The 22150-nt window shown below is 38.5% G+C and overlaps 1 protein-coding gene across 2 annotated transcripts; it reads right to left on the reverse strand.

Moving 5' to 3' along the window:
* Positions 1-10431: 10431 nt before the first annotated feature.
* Positions 10432-14743, reverse strand: hlx1 (H2.0-like homeo box 1 (Drosophila)). 2 transcript variants are annotated; one of them, XM_051409550.1, is made up of 4 exons: positions 13952-14634; positions 13230-13412; positions 12886-13070; positions 10432-11389 (listed from the first exon to the last, which is right to left on the reverse strand). In XM_051409550.1, the coding sequence occupies exons 1-4, from the start codon at positions 14394-14396 to the stop codon at positions 11063-11065; spliced, it is 1140 nt and encodes a 379-aa protein (XP_051265510.1). In that variant the 5' UTR covers positions 14397-14634; the 3' UTR covers positions 10432-11062. The 2 variants fall into 2 exon arrangements, with proteins under 2 accessions (XP_051265510.1, XP_051265512.1); XM_051409552.1 differs by lacking the exon at positions 13230-13412 and having other exon boundaries at positions 13952-14743.
* Positions 14744-22150: the final 7407 nt, after the last annotated feature.

The raw sequence follows: 22150 nt of genomic DNA on the forward strand, positions 1-22150 counted from the left end.
ATAATGAAGTAGTGCTGCAGAGAGGCTCTGGCCTGTGTTCAAATCCCAACAATTGTCACATCAACATGATTTTAATATTTTTTCAGTGAAAATGAAAAATGTGATGCAAAAGTGATGTATCCCACTAATTGTGAATCGCAGTATCTGTTAAAATAATTGCAATACGTTTTGTTTTTTTTACCATATCGTCCAGCCCTAACACATACAAATATAAACTACTATCTAACTGCTCCGCAAACAGAGTGAGCAGGTCAGTTCCTGATGAGGGCCGCTGGGAGAGCAGCAGCAGATCTGGGGTTGAGGCCTCAGTTCGTCCGGAGTGGGAATAACTCCATTTCCACTGATAAAGGCAGCTGGCTCTGGTGACGCTCAGTAAAGTTTTATAGTCAGATATGCACAGATGATTAGGCCAGCTGTGCAGTGTCATATATTCCTAAACAAACCCTGCAGGAACTGAACTCTCACCCCTTGCACATATGGGTTACAGGGCTCACACTCACGCTCTTGTTCATGCACTTAAATACTTGCAAACATTATGCGCACACACACACACACACACACACACACCAAGACCAGGCTTGCACGAAAGCTTAGACTATGTGACCCTTGTTAAAGCAGTATAAATCATATCCTACGTTAAAGTGTATTAAGGTTACAGTCTTAGAAATGGCTTTGCTGTGACCACATTGATGCAAAGAAGGACAGTAATTATGATCTCTCACCCACATCTAAATCTGTCTGCTAAATCAGTTAAAAGGAAGTGGGAAGGATGTGAAACTGAGCAGCGCTTTCTATAAATCACCTGTTCACTCTCACTTGCGTGTCTCCTCTCTGGTTGCTGTGGTGACGAGTGTGTGGCTCTTTCTCGATCCAAATTGTTTTGATCAAAGGGGCTGTGTAATACTCAGCAGCCCTGAAAGCCCATGCAGTTCTCTCCGCCATCACTCTGTTTATTTTGGAACAAGAACAAGATAAACCGAAGTGACGTCTTATTTATTTTCCCGCTCTTGCCCTCTCCTCCCCTTAACAAGCGGAGTCGTGAAGAAGAATTCCTCAATAATCCATCAGTATCAGTCTAAAGTGTGTGTGTCCTCTGGAGTGTTGACACCACACACACACACACGTAGATATATAATGGAGTGTGACCAGGTCTAATGCTACAAGTCAGTGTCAGATAATAAGGGGCACTATCAGATAAAAGGGCATGAGCAATGAGCAAAGTGACATGCTTGATTGGTCCCTGGGGTGGTCCACTGGTGGTCTCACACCAAAGGAAACATGACTTCAATGTAGTACTTCAAAGTATTCTAATGTTATAAATAGCCATCTGTCAGCATGCTTGTGTGGCTGTTCTTTATCCTCATTGCTTTTTTTGTCATTCTCAGTTTGTGCAAGTATTTTGCAGAACTGCAAAATGTGGCTTATTATTGTCACATCTGGGAAAAGTTGCACTTCAAAGGGTGTTATTTTCCACTGCATGTTGCTGGTTGAATAAAACGTTATGGAACATAAGCGAGAATTTTCCCTTTAAATGATAACATCTGAACTGATAATGAGAGAGAACATGTTACTACTGAACAGAGAGACAAAAACATTGTTAGTCATTTGACATCATGATAAGCGGACATGTAGTTCATCTTGTTATTCAGTGAGGGGTGTTTCGTTTTAGCTGTTCTCCATAAAACGGCATCTGTGAGCCACGATAAGCACCGAAAAAGGGGAAATGAGGAAACCTCAAACTATACTCAGCAGAGCTAAAATGTATCTTCACAGAGGCCATGCAGGTGACCTCAGTTGCATCATGTATCAGGTTCGGTCTGACTGTAACACAGTTTGTTTGTGATGTACACCGTGGAATCAACAAATATTAATTCAGTAGTCAAGTTAATTCAACTTTCAGTTTCAAAAAGGTTCTTGTGTGACGTTTGAGGTGCACAAGATCCAAAGCTCTGGACTGGGATGAAACCATAAGGGATTAATTTAAAGGTCCAGTGTGTAGGATATAGTGACATCCCTCTCCGAGGGCAAAGGAGAAACTACGGTGGCCACAAAATGCATGAAAAATACAAACACGCGGTTTAGAGCGAGTGTTTGGTTTGTCCCTTCTGGGCTGGAACATGGTGGTTCAGCATGGTGGACTTTCTAAGGTAACAAAAACACAAGGATTCCTCTATTCGGATGATTATTTACTAATTAAAATATACCTAAGGATATTATGTTCCTTTTCTATCTCCTAAATGTACTTTAAGGTGTCCTTGTTAAGATATATTTCTCTTGTTTTTTTTTTTTAATTCTCTTCACATCCCGACATAAATCAATAAACCAGATCTGGTATCTGTGGCTGTCGCAGGCCTGTAATAAGCCCAGCCAACCATCTCTTTCAGACTGAATGAAATGTTGCTTTATTTCTGTTGGACATGTAATTACCTGGTCTGTTTGGTTTTGGGAGCAATTTTTTATTTTCTTAAATTATTAATGTATAACGTTAGAAATATGTATGAATGAGACACGAGGTGGACGCGGTTAGCAATGACAATGATGCTCTGTTCTCCTCTCCCCAACGCTCTCTCGTGGGAGGGGGTGGGATTTTTTCCGCTGATAACATTCAAAATCTAGCTGTGTCTTGCTAGTTTTGCCAACATTACCAACCCTAGTTTTAATACACATTTCTTCCTGATATCAGTATTTTATGTATTTCTATTGGTGTCTTTTTCTACCCTTTGAAAACTATAATAGATTGTGTAATTATGCGACGGATGGGACAGATCTGATAAAAATGTTGTCTAATGTCCCTAGACGGAGTTATTTATTTAGATATTATTTACCTTGACTATGTTTTTATATTTGAAGAGTTTATTGACCTTAATTCGTAGGCAAATAAGACAGTTTTGTTGGCGTTTGATTGGCAAGTTTGTCTCAGGTAAGATCCTATAGACTATATATACTGATATATATGTCCGGTGTGGTTTGTCAGTATCAGCTTTGCCTGATGGAGGTTTGAGGGCTGAAACGTAGTTAATAAAGTTGTGATGGACAGTGTGCAGGAAGTTCATCAGAATTGACTAAATTCATTATATTAAGTTCTTAAAGAATCATGACTTCAGCTTGCATTGTTCAACAGACATACTGGAAGCAGTCTTTGTGGCAAATGAAGAACTGACTCCTCAGACTGTGGAAATGTAACTGTAATGTCTGTCAGTCGTTGTCCTTTCAAGTTCAGTGACCTTCAGTCAGCTGGTTTTACATGTTTGCAACTTATGAGGTGACTTTGAACTAATTATTCAGCTTTAGTTTAGTTAACAAGCGTTTTTAAGGCAGCAGAGGAACTTAGGTTGAACCAGCTTAAACAGTTTTACAGTGTACTTTGAATATAACCCAATTTCAAGTGTCCCCACTTTGAAATTTGTACATAAAGCCTAAAATCTAACCTCATAATATGATATTCTCATCACCGAGAGGAATAATAATTTCATGCTCTTGAAAGCCAGGGCTGAGGTTGAATATGCAAGCAACTCTCTCATTTGCACGCACATAACGTCAACTCGATCTGATGCTTGGACCTAACATACGGTTAGTCTGAAAGCCGCAGGCAGTTCACCCCGGTTTCAGAGAGCGAGAGTGAAAATTTGCTGCTGATGACAGGTCATGTGAAATGAAAGTGCTTTTTACATCCTCTCTTTTGTGTTTGCATCTCAGCGGGCAGCCAGAGCTCGGCCATAATCCCCCTCCCATGTGTGTACATCACTCAATGAATTCAGCCTCTATGGAAACGGGCAGGCGGTCGGACCGCTGCCATTTCACAGCCCTAATTAATACCAAACCTCTGCACCCTTCACAAATTACAGCGTATACCACACAGGGTTGGCTCAAGACAACAGTCTGCAGTCTGCAATAAAACGGTTCCTTCATGGCCACATTAAAAACAGGGCGGTAGGTCAGAGGACTTTTAGCTTGTAACTGATTACTGTTGGCCATCAGCTCAGAGTGTGTAGGCCGTGTATTATTGCAGAAGGGTGGTGAAAGAGAACTTAAGTAGTGCTGTCCAGGTGGCGGATTCTCTCAGGGATTCTCCACTGTGAGAGCCATCCAAGGACAACCGGGAGAACTTTTTTTTAGTGGGGGTGGGGGAAGGGAAGGGCTTCTGTTCGGGACGAGGGAGGAACTGGCCACCCCACAGTGCCCCGCTGGCTGTGGTCCGCAGCCAGTGCAGCAGTAGGTAACTCTGGAGCCAAGGTGGAGTGAGAAAGGAAGGGAGGAAACTCTGAGAGAAACCATGAAAAATGTGGAGCATGAAAATGTCTCCCTTGGTTTATGGCAGCGCAGCCTGGCTTCCAAGAGAAACACATCTTTAAATTTAACTTGAGATGTCTTTTTTTTTTTCCTTCTTCTTCCACTCCCAACTGCTGGCAAGGACCTGGTTTTGAAAGCTAGGCCAAGATGCTTGGAAACTGCGACCATGTTAAAAAAGCACTCAATAATGTGGCTTTTTGGAAATGTGGCGACAGCTTCTGTATGAGGGGCTCAGCTTTCAGCGTTGGTGAACATGTTTGGTACGTGTGCAGCTGCAGAACAGTCTTCTGTATATACATGTTCAGAAAAAAAACACTTGAAGGTATATTTACTGAGGGTTAATATGAGGTCTAGGGAAGAATATCACTTAAATATGCAGATTGTTTTGCTGATATTTCAGTTTCACAGGCAGTACATCAAATATAAACTCTCTTGTGGTGTTGAATGTGCATTTCTCTCCATATCAACTTCAGACACACTCTCTTCTAATCCTGTTCAGGGAGAAACGTCCCAACTGTGTTTGGAATAAAAGGCTATAAATAAAAGACTTGATACTGGTTATTCCAGTGAATTGGACTAAAATGATGGGGGCGGCTGGAAACATTTTGGCCTGCTATCAAATTAAAGGTTCTTACCATGTAATAATATTTTGCTAGTCTCAGGAGGAAGTCATCTCTCATGCCGATGATTCAGAGCTCATTTAGGAAAAGAGCATCCAGCCGATCTCATAAATCAGTGTTTGATGGAACAAACATACCTCTGAAGGAAACAGAACCACCTCCAGAGCATCGACACTCACTCATGTAGCTACAATGACTGAATAAAATGCTCCACTGATGACGAACACATTTTCTGGCTTTGGAGTGTAATGTACATTAGCCAAAAGTTAACACCTCTGCTTGCAGCGGGTGCCATAAAACCTTCATTTGTGTCATAGAGATTAGAATTGTTGGCAAAAAGAAAAGCTAGGGTGTAATTTAGAAATGCATTAAAACTGTTGAACCTACCTCAGTACATTTCCTCAAGTGATGTACTTATATACAGTTCTGAGGTACTTGTACTTCTGCATTTTAGAGGGAAATGTACTTTTTACTCCTCTATTTGCCAGCTGTAGTTACTTTGCTTATTCTACTTTTACATAAAAAACACATGATTACTTTATAAATTACAATGAATTATTATAGGTTAAACCAGTGGTTCTCGAACTTCTTTCATTAATGTTCCTCCTTTGAAATATTTTTCAGCCAAGTGCCCCCCGACCAATGCAAAACATTGTAAGAAATGCTTACATAAAGAGGTACAATACAGCGTTGTGCCATCAGTGTTGGATTTTGGAAGAAAAACACTTAAATGCCTAATTTCCAATGTTCAGAATCTGTCACTAAATTCATGGCAAACCAATTTTTTGTTATCGTGCATTAACGCTAAGACGGCATTGAAGATGCATTGAACCAAGTCTTTTTTTATAAGTGCACTTAAAATTTAATGAGAAACATGAGCTTGTGCTTCACTGAGGATGTTTGTCTTTCGTTGTGGCAGGAACAGAAACTCTTTTCCAAAAGTTTTGCTGCAGCTGACAGTTTACGGCAGTTAAGGATTGCATTGAAAATATAAATAATGAATATAGAACTAATATAACTTTTTTTATTGAAATTATAGTATAATTATTTTAGGAATTATGCATAAGTGATGAAGTTTTAATTAACATTTTTTTAAATGTGTCGCGTACTCCCTGCAATACTCCAAAGAACCCCTAGGGGAATGTGCACCACCAAACACTGGGTTAAACTACAGAATATAAACTACATGCAGTAACTGGGTTATCTCTGGGTAGAAAACCACTGAAGATAAGAGGTTGTGTTGACACAGTGTTTGCATTATTTTTCATTTGCTGGGCTATTTATCCAAACTGGTTAACTAATTTAGAACAAAACAATGGGCATATGAAATTCAAAACTGAACTCTAACGCAGGGTCACAACACCCCTGTCTTGGGTGGTTTTCAACGCTACTATTAACCCAGATGTCAACCTAAACTGGGTCACTATTTGTGACAGTTTAATGTATCATTGTTGCAGTTTTGAATGTGATAAGCACAACTAGTAATACATTTGTTACATAAAAAATATACTTAATACTTAAAGTTCATTTTGCTTGATAATACTTTCATACAGGACATTTACCTTACATTAAAGTACTGTACTTAAGCACAGTTTTGAAGTACTTATACTTTACTTTGGTATTTCCATTTCATACTTTACACTTCTACTCCACTACATTTTCAGGGCCAAATATTGTACATTTTATGCTTCATACTTATTTGTGAATCATAATCCAGTAATATGACACACAATAATATATTTTAAAGGGATCATCCTGATGGATAATGTGTAGTTTGACTTTTTAAAGCACATTTTGCTTCTATACTTTTACTTAAAGGACCGGTGTGTTGGATTAAGCGGCATCTAGCGGTGAAGTTGCAGATTGCAACCATTTGAATACAGCGCAGCCTTCCAAGCACACATGCAAAAGGGCCTCATCAAGAGCCAGTGATTGGTTTGTCCTTTCTGGGCTGCCGTAGAAAATTCAACATCAGTTCAACATGGTAGCCTCTGTAGATAAAAACTGCTCATTCTAAGGAAATGAAAATGATTATACACTGAAAACATACCAATGAATATTATATTCCATTTCTGCCTATAAATCCTCCTAAATGTTACACACTGAACCTTTAAGTGTTTTTTTTTTTTTGTGCAGGGTTATAATGGAGTATTTCTACACTGTGTTATTGCAACTTTGACTTCAGTAAAGGATCTGAGTACTTCTTCCTCTAATCATATTCTTCTTATGACAATTATCATTATCATCGTGACAATTACTGACAATATCATCACGAACGAGGAAGAAGCAGAGTTACTAAGCTGAACCTCCACCTTTGTGGGCGCTGCATTTGTCGGCTGCAGTTTCTCAAGCACTTGTTGAGTTATGCTGAAGCTTCATTAACCCCCCCACCCCACTCCTCTTTCCTCCGGCAGGGCCACAGACTCTAAGGCCTCCTCTCATGCATTACGCCAATGGAGGAGAAATCTCCATCAGCCTATCAAACAACTTCACAGATAATGCCTCAAAGCACCGGAGACGTCACAGCTTTTAGTCACGTTAATCCCTCAACCACTGCAGACAGAAACCCCCTCCTCTGCTCCCACAGACGTAATTTGTTTTACACAGTTACTTTTTCAAAGCGTTAGATATTGGCGAAATCTGCAAAGGCTGGTTTGTTTTATGGGTTGCCCTGTCCTGGGTTGCCAAGAGGGACGTATAGGACAGCTTTTAATGGAGGGGGAAAGGCTGACATTAAATACAGGCCAGATGGACTTTCTCCTATCCTGCTCATAAAAGTTCTTAGGACAGTTCACAAATCAAGGCCTCTCAGTATTATGTTAAGCGTTTGGATTGTTATTGTTATTGTACATTTGCAAATACTAATGTAATTTATAGCTTTTCGAGCATAATTCGAGACTCAACCCACCCAGACATTTAATATGTGAGCGTTTAACAGTTAATATTGGGTTGATAAAGTGCCCGGGGCTTTTACTGCCTTCCATGGAAACTGGCTATCATAACTCTGACAACTTTTCATCCAGCAGGAATTAAAGCTGAAGATTAAGATGATGAGTGCTATCCACTTCATTAACCGTCAGCAGCCAGTGGTTCATGAGAAGCTGAGCTGGAGTTCAGGGGTAAAATATCTCCTGCGTGGAAAAGAAACAAAAGGCAGCAGCAGGTATACAGCCAGGAGAGGGGGAAATGAAAAGTGAAATTCAAGATGCTAAGCTAAAACGGAAAAACTGCAGCTCTCTGGGGGTCAGTCCTCTTTCCGGAGGAGAGGAAAGTGGACCCCATAGTAGAGAGGGTTTGCGGTGGTCCGGTTTTTTGGGTCACTCACTATGATGTTACTGCTAACATGACAACAAATACCAAAAGGGCTTTGAGTTTCCTGACTGAGATGTAATGCTATAAAAAAGTAAAGGATAAAATATAGTCCTTTATTTAACATCACATCACTGGGCTATATGTTTATGTTTAGGTGATAAGAAATTACATTATTTAATAGCTGAATGATGTTTGGTGTACTTTTTATTATATTATTCCCAGCTGTGGTTACTAGTTAATGTTTACAATATATTTTACATAAAAATACATGATGTGTTTATAATATATGATGAATTGTTACAGAATAAATACCAAAAAGTCAAATTATCTCTACTTTTACCTGCTACAACATTTAAGTACTGCAGACTGTTTAATGAGTACTTTTAATACTTTAACTTTACATTTTTGTTGCAAATACGTTTCTACATTTACTTTTACATTCCATACTTTATACACATTTCCAGAAGTTTCATACTGTTAAGTAAAAATATGAATGCATGACTATTTATGACGAATATTTATTTCAGTGTGGTATTGTTATTTTTTACTGAAGTAAATCTACATACTTCTTCCACCACTGGTGTTAAATGTATGCATGTTGAAGCCCTGAAATGTTTGTTTATTTGAAGTAAACCTGAATAAAATTGAGTGAAAGCTGCACCAAACTCCACCTTCCCATCATTAAACCTCCTGACTGCTGTGGCCGATTGTAAAGGATGCGTAATATTCTGTATGAGCCAGTGGAGCTCTTACATATATGCATACACACATTAATAAACAATAGTCTGACTCAGACCTCTCACACAGTCTATATGTTGACAGCGGGCTGCAGCTGCGTTTGGAAAACACTTATTCAGAAGGAATTTTCTGGATAAGTATTCATGCTTTTGCACCAAAAATACTTTGACATTGCTGATGCATGCATGATGACTACACAAGAATGAATATTGATGCTGACTGTTAGTCAGTAAGCTCCAGCATAGTTTGAGGAATGACAATGAAATTTTGCTCTTGAGTAGAAACCATCATGTTATTCCAGATTTATGAGGCTCTTATAAAATATAATTACTCTGACAGACACAGGTAGACTTCATAGACATGTAAAAGGGAGGGAGTGTATCATTACATCATGTCATTAAACAACCTTTTAAACTCGGTTTACTCGTGCTGCATGTGAGTTTGGATGCTGCAATAACGTGGATTTCTATCTTATAAATCTTGAGCAGTCACCGTTGACCGTCATGATAAGGCTGATTGGGAAATTATATTTCAACACTGTACTGTCCTCTTGCATTAGTCTCTGAGTTGACTGATGTTAGTCATAATAACAAAAAAAGGAGCAGATCTGAGGTGGCTGCAGAGGGAGGTTATGAGCAGCACTATAAATGGAGGAGATGTTGATTGTATCTGTGTCTGGATACATAAAATATACTCATCCGGGTCGTCGCTGCTATCTGGAGCCAGTAAATGTACACAAGCTATAAATTACCCTCTTCTTCTTCCCTCTTCTTCTTCTCTTTCGCTTTGTGCGCTGCCAGAGCCGTGTGCTTATATGTGTGCTTATAGGAGATGAAGATGCTCACATTTATAATGGAGGTATGATTCAACCGTTTAGACCGTGTCCGATGAGCAAAATAAAAAAAATAAAAATCTACTTTTTTTTTCTCGATTTGATTTAATTTTATTTCAATAACTTCAGAATTTTTTATATCCTAATTATCAAAACAATATTTTGTTGTTTTAGGGCTGTTACACACAACTGAAAATCAGTTCAATCCAATCCAGACTCCTGTATAGGCTACAAATGATATTTATTGATCTATTTGCATATATGCAAATAGCTTGTCTTTTTTATTTTTATGGATAAAAGCACACATTTTGGACAGCAGCTACTCTCAGTTTCCGGTTTCTTCTAAAGTTGTACTTTCATTTATGTGTTTTGTTGCATAATCACAGTACGGGCAGGCCACTACTCCATGAATTCCTTTTTTAATGTTTTTTTTTCATTGTTTTATTGTTGCTTTTATTTCTCCTATTTTAAATGCAAAAGCAAAAATACAAACAAAATAAAATTCTAAATATGTTATTTTTAACACCTAAATTCAACTAAACCGGTTCACAACAAATAATTGACTGACTCCTGATGAGGGAGCAACTTGCTGATTTAATAATAATAATAATAATAATAATAATAATAATAATAATCCGATTTTTCAAAGTAAGAAACATTTTATTTACAATATTTTCAGTGCAAATTATTATTAACAAAATAGCACAACTATATATCCAGACCAACAAAAACAAATAATAATACATGAACACGTGAAACGAGTGGTTAATAACCTAGAATTAAAATTCACAACCGCCATATTTCCTTCAGATGAGGAAAACATGATGCACACGAAAGCTCTTGAGAGGAAAACGACAGTAAGGAGACACTGGAAGTGACCGGAAGTCCTGTTTTTTTAAATTTAATTTAAATAATAATAGCCTGTGCTTTTATCATTATAAAGAGTCCGTAACATTTAGAAAAACAATCTAGTAAAATTCCCCAATAAACTGCGACCTATGGTCCTTGTGTCTGGGCTAGAATAATCTCTCATATTGAACAAATAATATTGTGTTGTTGCTCCACTTGTTCCCAGGAATTAAAGGGGGGGTGGGGGGGGCGCTGACTAAATGCTGCAGTCTGGGATTTCCTCATGGGTTATTGAATTAAGATGCCACTCCAGGGTGCGTTTTAATATCACTGTCGTTCTTCTGTCAACACAATAAAAATAAAAAATAAAAACAACTCGTTCTTATATAGTTCATAAACTAAAATCTCCACGCTGCAGCCTTCATATTAGTATCTGTGAGGCCGTCGTGTCTGTGACTGTGGCCGCTGCCTCCGCGCTGCTCGCCGGCCCGCTCCCGCTCATGATCACGCTGGTTTTGTTGAGCTCGGAAACGTCCAATTGTCCGTCAGAGTTTTCCTCCTGAGCCTCGTCGGAGTCACACTCGCTCCTGCCCTCGCTCTCACACTCGGACTCCGCCGGCTCTTTGGGCTCCCCGCTGCCGGCCTCAGACACACTCTTGTCCGGCTGCTCCTTCTCCTTGTCCTTCTGAGCCTGGGCCTCTTTGGAGTGCCTCCACTTCATGCGTCTGTTCTGGAACCACACTTTCACCTGAAAACACACATGCAGACACTGTTTATTAGACTGGTTTTTCCCCCCTTATGCATATTTTAGTGACACACTTCAACCTTTTTGCATAGTCACTGTGTTTAATTTCCTTAAAACTTCTCTAGTTTTCCAGGTAACATTATGAATAAGATGGTACATTAAGTCTAAGTCACACTCTTTTAAATCTTTTATATATAATGCTTCCAAAACTCTTTTTTTTTGTCTTCCCTTTCCCTTGTTATAAAGAAAAATAGGCATTAAAGGCTCATATGTTAAGTAACCTACTTCACATATATTTTGAAGCTACCAAATCTAACCAGTGCCCAGGAATAGTTCATTTAACCTTTATTTAAACCTCATTTAGGTGTGAGATTTACGTTTCAAGGGAGATCTGGCTGAGACATCTGTATAAAAAGTGTAGATGTGGTGCGGAAAAGTTTATTAACCACTAGCAGATGACAGGAAAAAAAAAATATTATTCATAAACAACATTAAAGTAAGATCATCTGTGTCAGAGTTCATTCATGTTGTTTCCTCTGTGAGTGACGCTTGTAGATTAACTGATGCAACCTGTGATGAAATATAAACAGCAATAGTCAAGTGTTGCTCAAGATATGGTGAGATTTGTCATTCACTAGGACATCTCTCAGCCAATCAGGCACGACCATACAGTCATGATGCTGCTTTGCCAACTTCAGTTAAAGGTCTGGGTCAAGAGCTCTTATAGATCTGTTGTCAGTTATTATGAATATGAACATTTATTGTCCTGAATCTGGACTCAATGGATGCAGGTTGCAAACAGTTGAGTGTTTTATATATAAAAATAGTCTATTTTAGTTCCTTCAGGCCTATTTGTGGTATTATGGACCAGAAATATTGAGACTGCAACTGTCCCTCAAATATGGAAGCACACATTTCCATTTTATATCATTTCATTGGTTTGTCAGAGCTGAGGACACAGAGGTCATTGTCCACTGATTTATTTCTGGGATTTGAAGGGTTTTTGGGACTTGGGGTTAAATTTAATCATAGTAGGTTTTTTGTGTTCAAGTAGAAGCTGGAAGAGTGAAGAGGGTTGGATTTAATGCAATGTAGGGAATTAATCATATAAAGGTAATTAATAAAAACAGAATTATTAAATATGAAAAAATACAAATGATAAGAAGAAAAAATCGTCTTTTTGTTGTCTGTCAATTTTTTTTGAAGAAGGGGGGGACTTGTGGTTTTATTGTTTTATTGTTCATTCCTCCATCACCCAACAATAAGATTACATCTAAACATACAAAAAACATGAAGCAGTTTAAATGGGATAAAAACAATAGGCTGTTAATTTGAACATCCACACCAAGACATTAAAAGAAACGTGTTTATTTTGCCTGCAACAATGACGTCTTCAGCTGTCTCTTGTAGATGTAATTTGTGCCATAAAATAACAGTAAAACCTTGAATCCTTCATGTAAGCTTAACCATTCCTTCTGGAGTCAAACACTGCGTCTTACCTGAGCGTCTGTCAGCCCGAGCATCGCAGCCAGCTGCTTTCTGTCCGGCTTGGTGACATATTTCTGAATCTCAAATCTCTTTTCGAGTCCTTTTCTCTGCAGGTTCGAAAACACCGCCCTCGACCACGACCTTTTCCTCTTGTACGTCTGTGGCATCGTGTCTTTTGTGAGGACGGCATATGGACCTGAAAGACACGAAGAGGACATGAGGTTTAACACAAGAAAAAAAAAAAGGAGAACAGAAACCAGAGAGAACATTCACAGCAGGTGTCTCACACACCTCCAAACAGAGAGCTGGACTGGGCCAGCTTCCTGTCTGTTACAGTCCTACATGTGGTGTCTACCTGGGAAGGTGTCCTGAAACTGATGCTGGCCTGATTGCCTGCTGCTGCTGCTGCCTAGTGAACTCATCATGGAGGACGCGTCGCTCATCCCGGGCTCTATGGAGGAGAAGTACTGGCTGGCCGGAGGCTGAACGGGGATGTGGATCCCTGACTGACGGTTCGAGCTAACGATGGATGTGAGATCTGTTACAGAGCGAGAGATGATGAGTTATCGCAGTGAGACAACCTGTGTGTGTGTGTGGGGGGGGGGGCGGCAAAGATGGTCTCGTATTTAGAGAGACCATTCTACAAAGCTCATAGCCTACAGGGTTCAAGTGTGACTGCTAGAGAGTCTTTGAGCTACATTGCTGCTGTTTGTAGCTTGATCCTGACCTCTGACCTCTGTGGTTGGGGGGGGGAGTGAGAGGATTTCCCCCCACAGAGCTCTATAAAGTGCACATTATGAGGCTGTTTGCGCTCTTACTGCTCAGTGTCACCGTTATAAACTGGAAGATGACTCACTTTACACATAAGAAAAGTTTACAGCTGTTTCTGGTCTTGTTGCTTTCAGTTTCTAAAGCTTGGACATGTATTTCATGATATCATTAAAAAATATATAACTTTAAGGCCATAAAACAAACCCCTATTTATTCTTTTCTTTGGCTGACATGACAGGAAGCTTCTCTATAAACACCACATATGTTTTTTAGAAATTCAGTGCGTAAGGAAATATCTCCTCTCACCTCTTAACGACGACTTTTCTCTGCCCTTTGGATCAAAGTCTGTCGACAATATCCGATCAATTCCGAATTTGAGGTCTTTGCTTGAGGGCGGGGGAGCCTGTTGGGAGTTAAATGCAGTTCTGGAGACTGATGTTAGCTGTAGTCCGTGTCTGTGGTAAGGAGACGCCGGACTCACCCTCGCAGCGTACACGGACGGCTCCGGCGCGACGGGAGAAGGGCGCAGCGGCGAGCTGCCGGAGTGCCCCTGTTGCGCGCGGTGGTGGTGTCCCATATGCACCATGAGGGTCGAAGACCCCGGGATGTTCTCTGCATCTCCAGCCTGCAAAATGTCTGCAATGCAAAACGAGGGTTTCTTCATCGTATCCACAGCGAAGCCCCCTGCGCAGTACGCGGACCAGAGGCTAAAATTTGATGCGTAAAACGGGTTGAGCCCGGCCGTGTACATCCCGCAGCCTCTAATGCGTCTTATTGTTTCTCAGAAGAGGGTTTAAACGGACAGGCATGTAAAAAAAGCAGGGATTGCGTTTTAGGGGGATAGATGACCGTCCTCTTTGTGTCAGTGCCAAAATCGCTCTCCCAACTCTGAAATCCAAACCCTGCTGTTCCACTCTGAAGTTCCTCCGCTGACACTGATTGGTTGCTTTCTTAGCCAATGGATGTTTTGCATTTGCTCACATCACGCCCTTGTAAATGAGGATGATGTGTAACACACACACACACACACACACACACACACACACGGCCCGGACACTTTAGAGCAATTTTGATCCTGAGATGATGGATTGATCACTTAAAGAGAACCTCAGCCCATCACCGCACACACAAAAACATTACAGACTACCCATTAACTCTCGTGTTAATTTTGATTTTTCTTTGTGGAAACAGATGATATCTTCCTCCAAAGGCGAGCAGAGGAATACAAATATTTTCAGGAAATACTTTGATCTGTTATTTTTCAACATATATTAACCTGCAAATAATTACAAATCAAATCGGAGAAAAAAGGCCGCACGGTTATATAAAAAAGTAAAATGGGAAATAATTCATATTTAATAATCAACCGTCCAAAAGTCGACGTGTAATCATATAACCCCGAGCCCAGGAGAGTCTCTATTAGCTCCAACTCATCCTGTTTTTGATGGGCTGTGATTCGTGTTAAATGAGCGGATATTCCTGCTAGATTTGCCCCCGAAATAGAACCTGTTTTAGTATTTTAGGATACAGCAGAAATCCTTATTTCTTCCGGAGCAGAGGGGGGAGACTTTATAATGACTGTTAGAACTTCCCTTTTTCAATATTTGTGCAACTTTATCTCGACCTGCAAGTTGCACGGTGACGCAAATCCGTCCCCATGCTCATAATAAACAGAGGAAACCTATTCCCCTCCAAAACGAAAACACAATTAACTTCAGAGGCGATACTTCATCCGCAAGGCCCCCTCAAGATTCACACGTTGGGTTCTGGCCAATAAGATTTTATAATCACGTATTTCAATTGTAAAAAAAAAAAAAAGAAGAAAAATAGAAAATAAAAAAAGGGAATTATTTTCATGAGCTGATTTGGCTCAAATGAAGTTTAATATCTGCAATAATAAGCAGCTTTTATAACCTGTTTTAACCTGACCGTTCATATACTTTCTATATCTTTTTTTAACTGTCAATTAAAATGTACTCTCTCTCGCTTTCTCCCCCCCTGTCTTCATACTGTTTAGGTCTCCCTCCTCCTCCTCCTCCCTCATCTCCCCCCTCCCAAAAAGAAAAAACCCTCCGATCGCATGTTTCTCTTGCATGTGTGTTGAAACAATGGCTTCTGAAGGCCCCGCGTTCATTTAGTCTTGATTCATGCGGGCGGAAGGGCCGATGACCCTGACTGCCTCCTATCATGCTGTTTTCGAGTGACACTTTTCCGGGTTAAAATTAGAAATGAGATTTTTTAACGTTTGCCCTCCATCATGCAGTCAAAACAATCCAGGGAAGAGGATGTAGCAGGCGCAGCACGCCTCGAGTTATTTCAGGTGCTGATGAGCTTTTCAGTGGGAAGATTTTAGCTGTTTGCAGTCATTAATATATTTTATTATTATATTTTTTATGGCTGTTTTAAATTGTGAAATTGTTGTTTCACTGTATTAAGAATTAAAAACATGTCACACAATAAACGGGGCACTAAGAGATACATATATATTACATCTATTAAGATTTGAAAGGAATCAGAGGAGCACAGATTTCCTTTAACTCTCTGTTTTTTTTGTTTTTTCACACACACACACACACACACACACACACACACACACACACACACACACACACACACACTATTAAAACAATATAACATGAGGATAAAGTGTATAATTTCCTCCACTCTACAATTTGAATACACAGACTTTATCCTGACTAAAATGGAACAAACATTGTATTGTTTCCTGCTGTAAAATGGTGCCATTTCTCTACTTTAAAATGCACATTAAAATTAATAGAATTGCTGAGCGACTTGAGTTTAACACCCAGAAGAGCATTTAGACATAAAAAAAGGAAAGAGAGCTGAACGTTTCTACAGTTTGGGACAGACGATCTCTTTGTAGAATCACAGTGAAGGCTGCAGAGGTACGGAGGATGCAGAATGGAAACAGCCAGTTTTTGGAGCCACTCAGTGATCCTACAGTTGTTTCATGCAGTTATTGTTTTATTGTTGTTAAAATGAATGATCCTTTCCTTGTTTTTATATTATATATACCTATTCCTTTTAATGCACCCTGCACTTGATTTGTATATGAGCTCTTAAGAGCAGAGAGCCCTTTCATGGCATCAAAACCTGTAGCACAGTGTAGTGTATGGTGTAGTTTTGTAATATAAGAATACATTTTGAAACTTGCTTCTGACTCCACATCAATGCAGACTGTTCAAGTTCAGGTCTGAAACTTTAATATCCTAAAAAAAAAGCACACGTTTGATCCACAAATCACCTGTAAAAATTGAAATATTACTTCTTCAGCCACAGCCCTGCTGGATACTATTATTCACCTTTATTTCTCTTTTCCAAGCCGGTCCTCTGTGGGGCCGTATAAATGATGGCAGGTGGGATTACTGCCAGTGCCAGCGACTCCTGTCTCTGGTTAAGGGACTGCGAGTACTCAAGACCTGAATCTGTCTTCATCAACAGAAAATTCAAAGTTCAACCTAAAAAAAGTCTGATTCTCTTTTTCTGAATATTGTTTTTGACATGATAAATTGTGAGTAACCTCAAAGTTTTAGTACTTTAATTGCTGTGTTTTTCCAGTATTATTGTCCCTTTATAGATAAACATAGTCATGCAGTTTGGTAGTGTAGAGTACATTTACTTAGGTATTTAAGTACAATGCTGAGATACTTGTACTTTACTTGAGTTTTTCCACTTGATGCTACCTTTTACTTCGACTCCTACAAACAGGGAAATTGGATATTTTCTACTACATTTATTTGTTAGTTACTATACCTTTGAGATTAAGGTTTTACATTAAAACATGATAAATTGCATTTCTAAAGATAAAGTAATTTCCACATTTCTCTGCTAAACGTCTAACTTGGTTTTATTTAACTAACAGTTTTAGGCCCAAAGAGGAAAAATGATACAATATTTTGCAGGAAACCAAAAAATGAATGGTCTTTCCTACCACATTTAATCACCTCACAACCCCCAAGATTTATCATGTGACCTACTGGAGGGACCTCACACCTATGTTGGAAGCTACTGTACTAATCTACCTACAGAAACGTTATATACATCAGTAAAATAAAGTCATATTTAACAATATTACAGTAAAAGGGGACTATTTTTGCAGAATGAGTACCTTTACTTTAAATTGTTGTAATGTATTTCAAATATAGTGTGTCTTAAAGACCAAAAACACTTTGTTGTGTAAGAGATTTGATCAATTTCCATTCAAAACAGATACGTCCCTGTTAAAACATGATAAAAATGACTAACTGAGCACTAATAACTGATTAGTCGCCTAATCATCTCAGAGGAGGCAGCAGCTACAGATACCCAAACACTCTGCAGCTAATCACAGCTTAAACAAACAGCATGAAAATGAAAAGCATTTACGAGTCACATGCTCACTGTGGATGAAAACAGAGCTGTGCTGCTGTGCACTGTTGACTACCTGACGTTTACAGCGTCTGACAGACCCTATTGTTGTCGCCTGATTGCTCGCTGTGTGTTTTTCAGGAAGCCTTATCAGGCGGAGGAAAACTGAACGAGCACCTCGGACTGTAGCTGTGCTGGATCAGAGGCTGCAGGACAGAATTAAATGATTTCCATTATTACACTGAGAATTATTGCTCCCCCTCTGTAAGACTCCAGCTCTAAGCCAAGATTACTATTTCTGGCAATGTTTGCCTCAGGAAGGAACTTTCGCAGATTTAATGGGACCTGGGCCATTGTACACAGCCTTCTGTATGGCACTCTGCCATCATTTCCACAGAGAAGAGTGGGAGAAAAAAAAAAGAACGGAGGGATGTCGTCTAAAGTCAATTCAAAACAAGACTGTCTCGTTTATGTGATCCTGAATGCATCCAATATATTTCAAACATTGAACTCTCTCTGAGGTGGAGATGAACTGATTTTTAATCTGCATGCAGGAGCTGCGTGGCCTTGTCTTGTCCTACTTTGTGTATCTTTACTGAAACATGGATGACTTTATGTTGTTAGCTGTAAAATGTAAACATCTTTGATCAGATTAAGCATCTACTGGGTAGTGGTGGAATGAGTATAATTTTACTTGAGTAAAAATACTTTACTACAAATTAAAGTGCTGCATTCAAAACTTTACTTAAATAAAATATATTATAACATTATCAGCAAAATGTAACTATTAGTATCAAAAGCATCGTTATGCAGATAATGTGAGTAATATTATTGGATTCCTTAGTATTAAATCAATATTACTGTCACATTCATAAGTAATTGTGTTTTACATTTTAGGCCTATACTCTTAGTTTAATCTATAATAATGCATCAAATTTTATGTTTATGTTGAAATTAAGATAAGAGATAAGAATGTATTGATCATGAGGAGACATCCACCTGTTACAGCAGCACAGAGAAAATAGAAAAAGAGCTGTTTTAATGAAATAAATGAAATAATTAAATGAAATGAGAGACATTAAAAAGCTATATACAATATATACTTTACAATACCTTTGACCATAAATAAATAAGTGCAAATATTTGTGTAAAAGAAGTAAAATATCAATATATAAAATAACTAAAGCTGTAAAATTGTGGAGTAAAAAGTACAATATTTCTCTCTGAAATGGAGTAAAGTACTATAAAACAGTACTCATTATGTCATGTTTCAAGCCTTTAAGTATTAGGCCTAAATGCACATTTTCCAATATCATCAATATAGTTAAAGAGAATAACTGATAATTCTAATAAAGCATTAATGAGCACATGACGACACTAAATGTACAAGCAGCTCCCCCCAGTGACAAAACCTCTCTCTTTTTGTTTATTGATTGTTTCTTTTTACAACTGTAGTTTTTACTTTGATTGGAACAAACTACAAATAAATCTTCAATGAAACAATAAGATAATTAAATTATATGAAAATAAGAATCATGGTGTTAGTAGAGAGATGAACACACAAAGTGATAAAAGTATCATAAACAAAATGTACTTAAAGTATCAAAAGTAACTGAAAAACTGCCTCAGTGTTAAATAACAAATAGGCCATTACTAATACTGTAATACTGATGCATTAATAATAATATTAAAAGTAGCATTTTATTGTTACAGCTGGTCAAGGTGGAGCAACTTTTAACTACTTTATTTACACTTTTAGTGCACTGGTTTCCAGCCGAGGGGTCCGGACAGTCGTAAGATGATTAACGGGAGAAGAAAGAACAAGAAGTTCTGCTAAATTTGTTTTCATCTTCTGGACTTTGTTTGACTCTTTGTTCTTTTTATGGGGAATTTTGGATGAACATAAAACAGATATTTAAACAAAACCATCTAAGAATTTTAAAGGTAAAATGTCTATTTGGTGGAACTTTTAACAACTAAGAGGTCACAAGCCAAAAAAGGTAAACCGCTGGTTAATTTTGTAACATTTATTGCATTTTATAAGCTTATATGTGTGGGGTTTTATTAGTGTAAACTCGTGTTAAAGAATAAATGGAGTGAAGGAAAAAAGTACAATATTTGTAGAATAAAGCGGCAAATAAAATGTAAATACTCAAGTACCACATAATTTTACTTCAGTGCAATACTTGAGTAAATGTACTCGGTTACTTTCTACCACTGTGTTTGTTTTTGTGTCTGTGTTGCAGACAGAAAAAATAGTAACATGACTTCCAAATTGCACAACTCTTTCAGGGGAAACTATATAAATTCTACAGTTGTCAAGTTTTATGGAGTTTGGTGTTGGTTGACTTCCACAGGTGGTGATTTATAAACAGTCAGTGGTAAATTATTGCATTTCTTTGCACACTAACAACCAGATAATAACCCAAATTATAGAACTTTTCTTTAACTCCACTTCAGAATAATATTGCAGCTAAAAATTAGTCCACTGGAATCATATGAGTGAATAAATCCCATCACAACCCTGCGTTTCCTTTTGTGGTTCCAGGTTTCTTGTTTTACTCTTTGCTCTATAGAGTCAGAGTTTAAAACATTAAGTGGTCATTAGCTGGACATTGGAGTGCTAGACTAATCACACTCACCCCGGCCTGCCCTCAGCTGTAAACAACCTAAAGGAGCTGCTTTAATGGAAGCTTTTAAATATGATGGTGACTCAGTGCCTTTGAGCAAAGCCATCTGTTTACATTAAAACAGATTAAAAGCGCCTCTTGTGCGGCAGGTTCAGGGCCTCTCTGCAGCTCCAGTGTGCAAATGTACACACGGTTAAATCACATACTGTAAGCCAAATTCTGCGGGAGGAGAGACTAATGGAAACACAAAAGGTCATAATAACAAACCATTAGGCCTGCTGCTGCTTCTCCAGTGGGGTGGCGAGCTGCCATAAACCAACTGCAACCCCCCCAAAACATCCAAACATAAAGTCATTTACGTCAGATATGTTTGAAATATCTTTTTATAATTAAGTGAAGAAGAGCCGTATAGCTGATTTTGTCTCAACAACTGAGGAGTTTGTAGTCCAGGAAAAATAAAGCATTATTAATTTTACTTCATTCTGAAACAAATGAGGCAAAAAGCTTCAAAAGACGAGCATGTGTGTGCATGCAGAGTTAAATATGACTTGAAATGAGTTGCATTAAGGTCAGTGAGGCTGTATGTTCACAGCAGGCTGATGCAGAGCAGAGCATCTCACCCTGCAGCTTTAATAGTTCACATTCGGTCCGCCGCTGTTTAACTGCTGCGGTGGAAAAATACAATTCATCAGCCGAGAAACTCCAAACAGCAGCAGGTCTGAATGTGCAGATCAAGAAATTATATACACATTAAAGACAACATGACAATTTAAATTATCTATCTATCTATCTATCTATCTATCTATCTATCTATCTATCTATCTATCTATCTATCTATCTATCTATCTATCTATCTATCTATCTATCTATCTATCTATCTATCTATTTATCTCACAGCCTTATTTTTGGGTTTGTCTCAGGGGACAGATTTGTCCAAAAAACAGCTACTGGAAATGTTTTTCCACGCTGTCCCAGGAGCATCTTCTGCACTGCTTTCACTCATTTTATTTTATGTTGTCTTATCTTATTTTTTTTTATGTCAGAGCCTGTAGATCTTCATCCAGAAAGCTGCACTATAAACAGATTCCCCTGAAACAAAATTTGCTTCACATCTTTAAAATTGGTTCGTCAAACTGTCTCACCCCCCAAAAAATAAAATAAAACAACAAATTCATAGGAAATATGATATAATATTTGATTAGCCAGAGGTAGCAACATAATTATAAAGAGACTTTGTCCTATTACTCTGAATTGCAGTGTGCTATAATCAAATATGTAGACATTGTCTCAACATTCCTTGCTTATTGTTTAGACTGTAGCATATTTATATATATAAATATATATAAATACCAGAATGTTTCTGTAGACAACATAATGTGATGTCTTTTTTACTCACTATATTAAAAGGTAGCAGAACACAAAACCAGCCACACACACCATAAAGAGCTGGGTTTCCTTTTCTAGCAGATGGCTGCCATCTAGTGGCCATGTTGTGCTTTACTGTGAC

Source organism: Dicentrarchus labrax, unplaced genomic scaffold (genome assembly GCF_905237075.1).
Source record: "Dicentrarchus labrax unplaced genomic scaffold, dlabrax2021, whole genome shotgun sequence".
Lineage (NCBI taxonomy): Eukaryota > Metazoa > Chordata > Actinopteri > Moronidae > Dicentrarchus > Dicentrarchus labrax.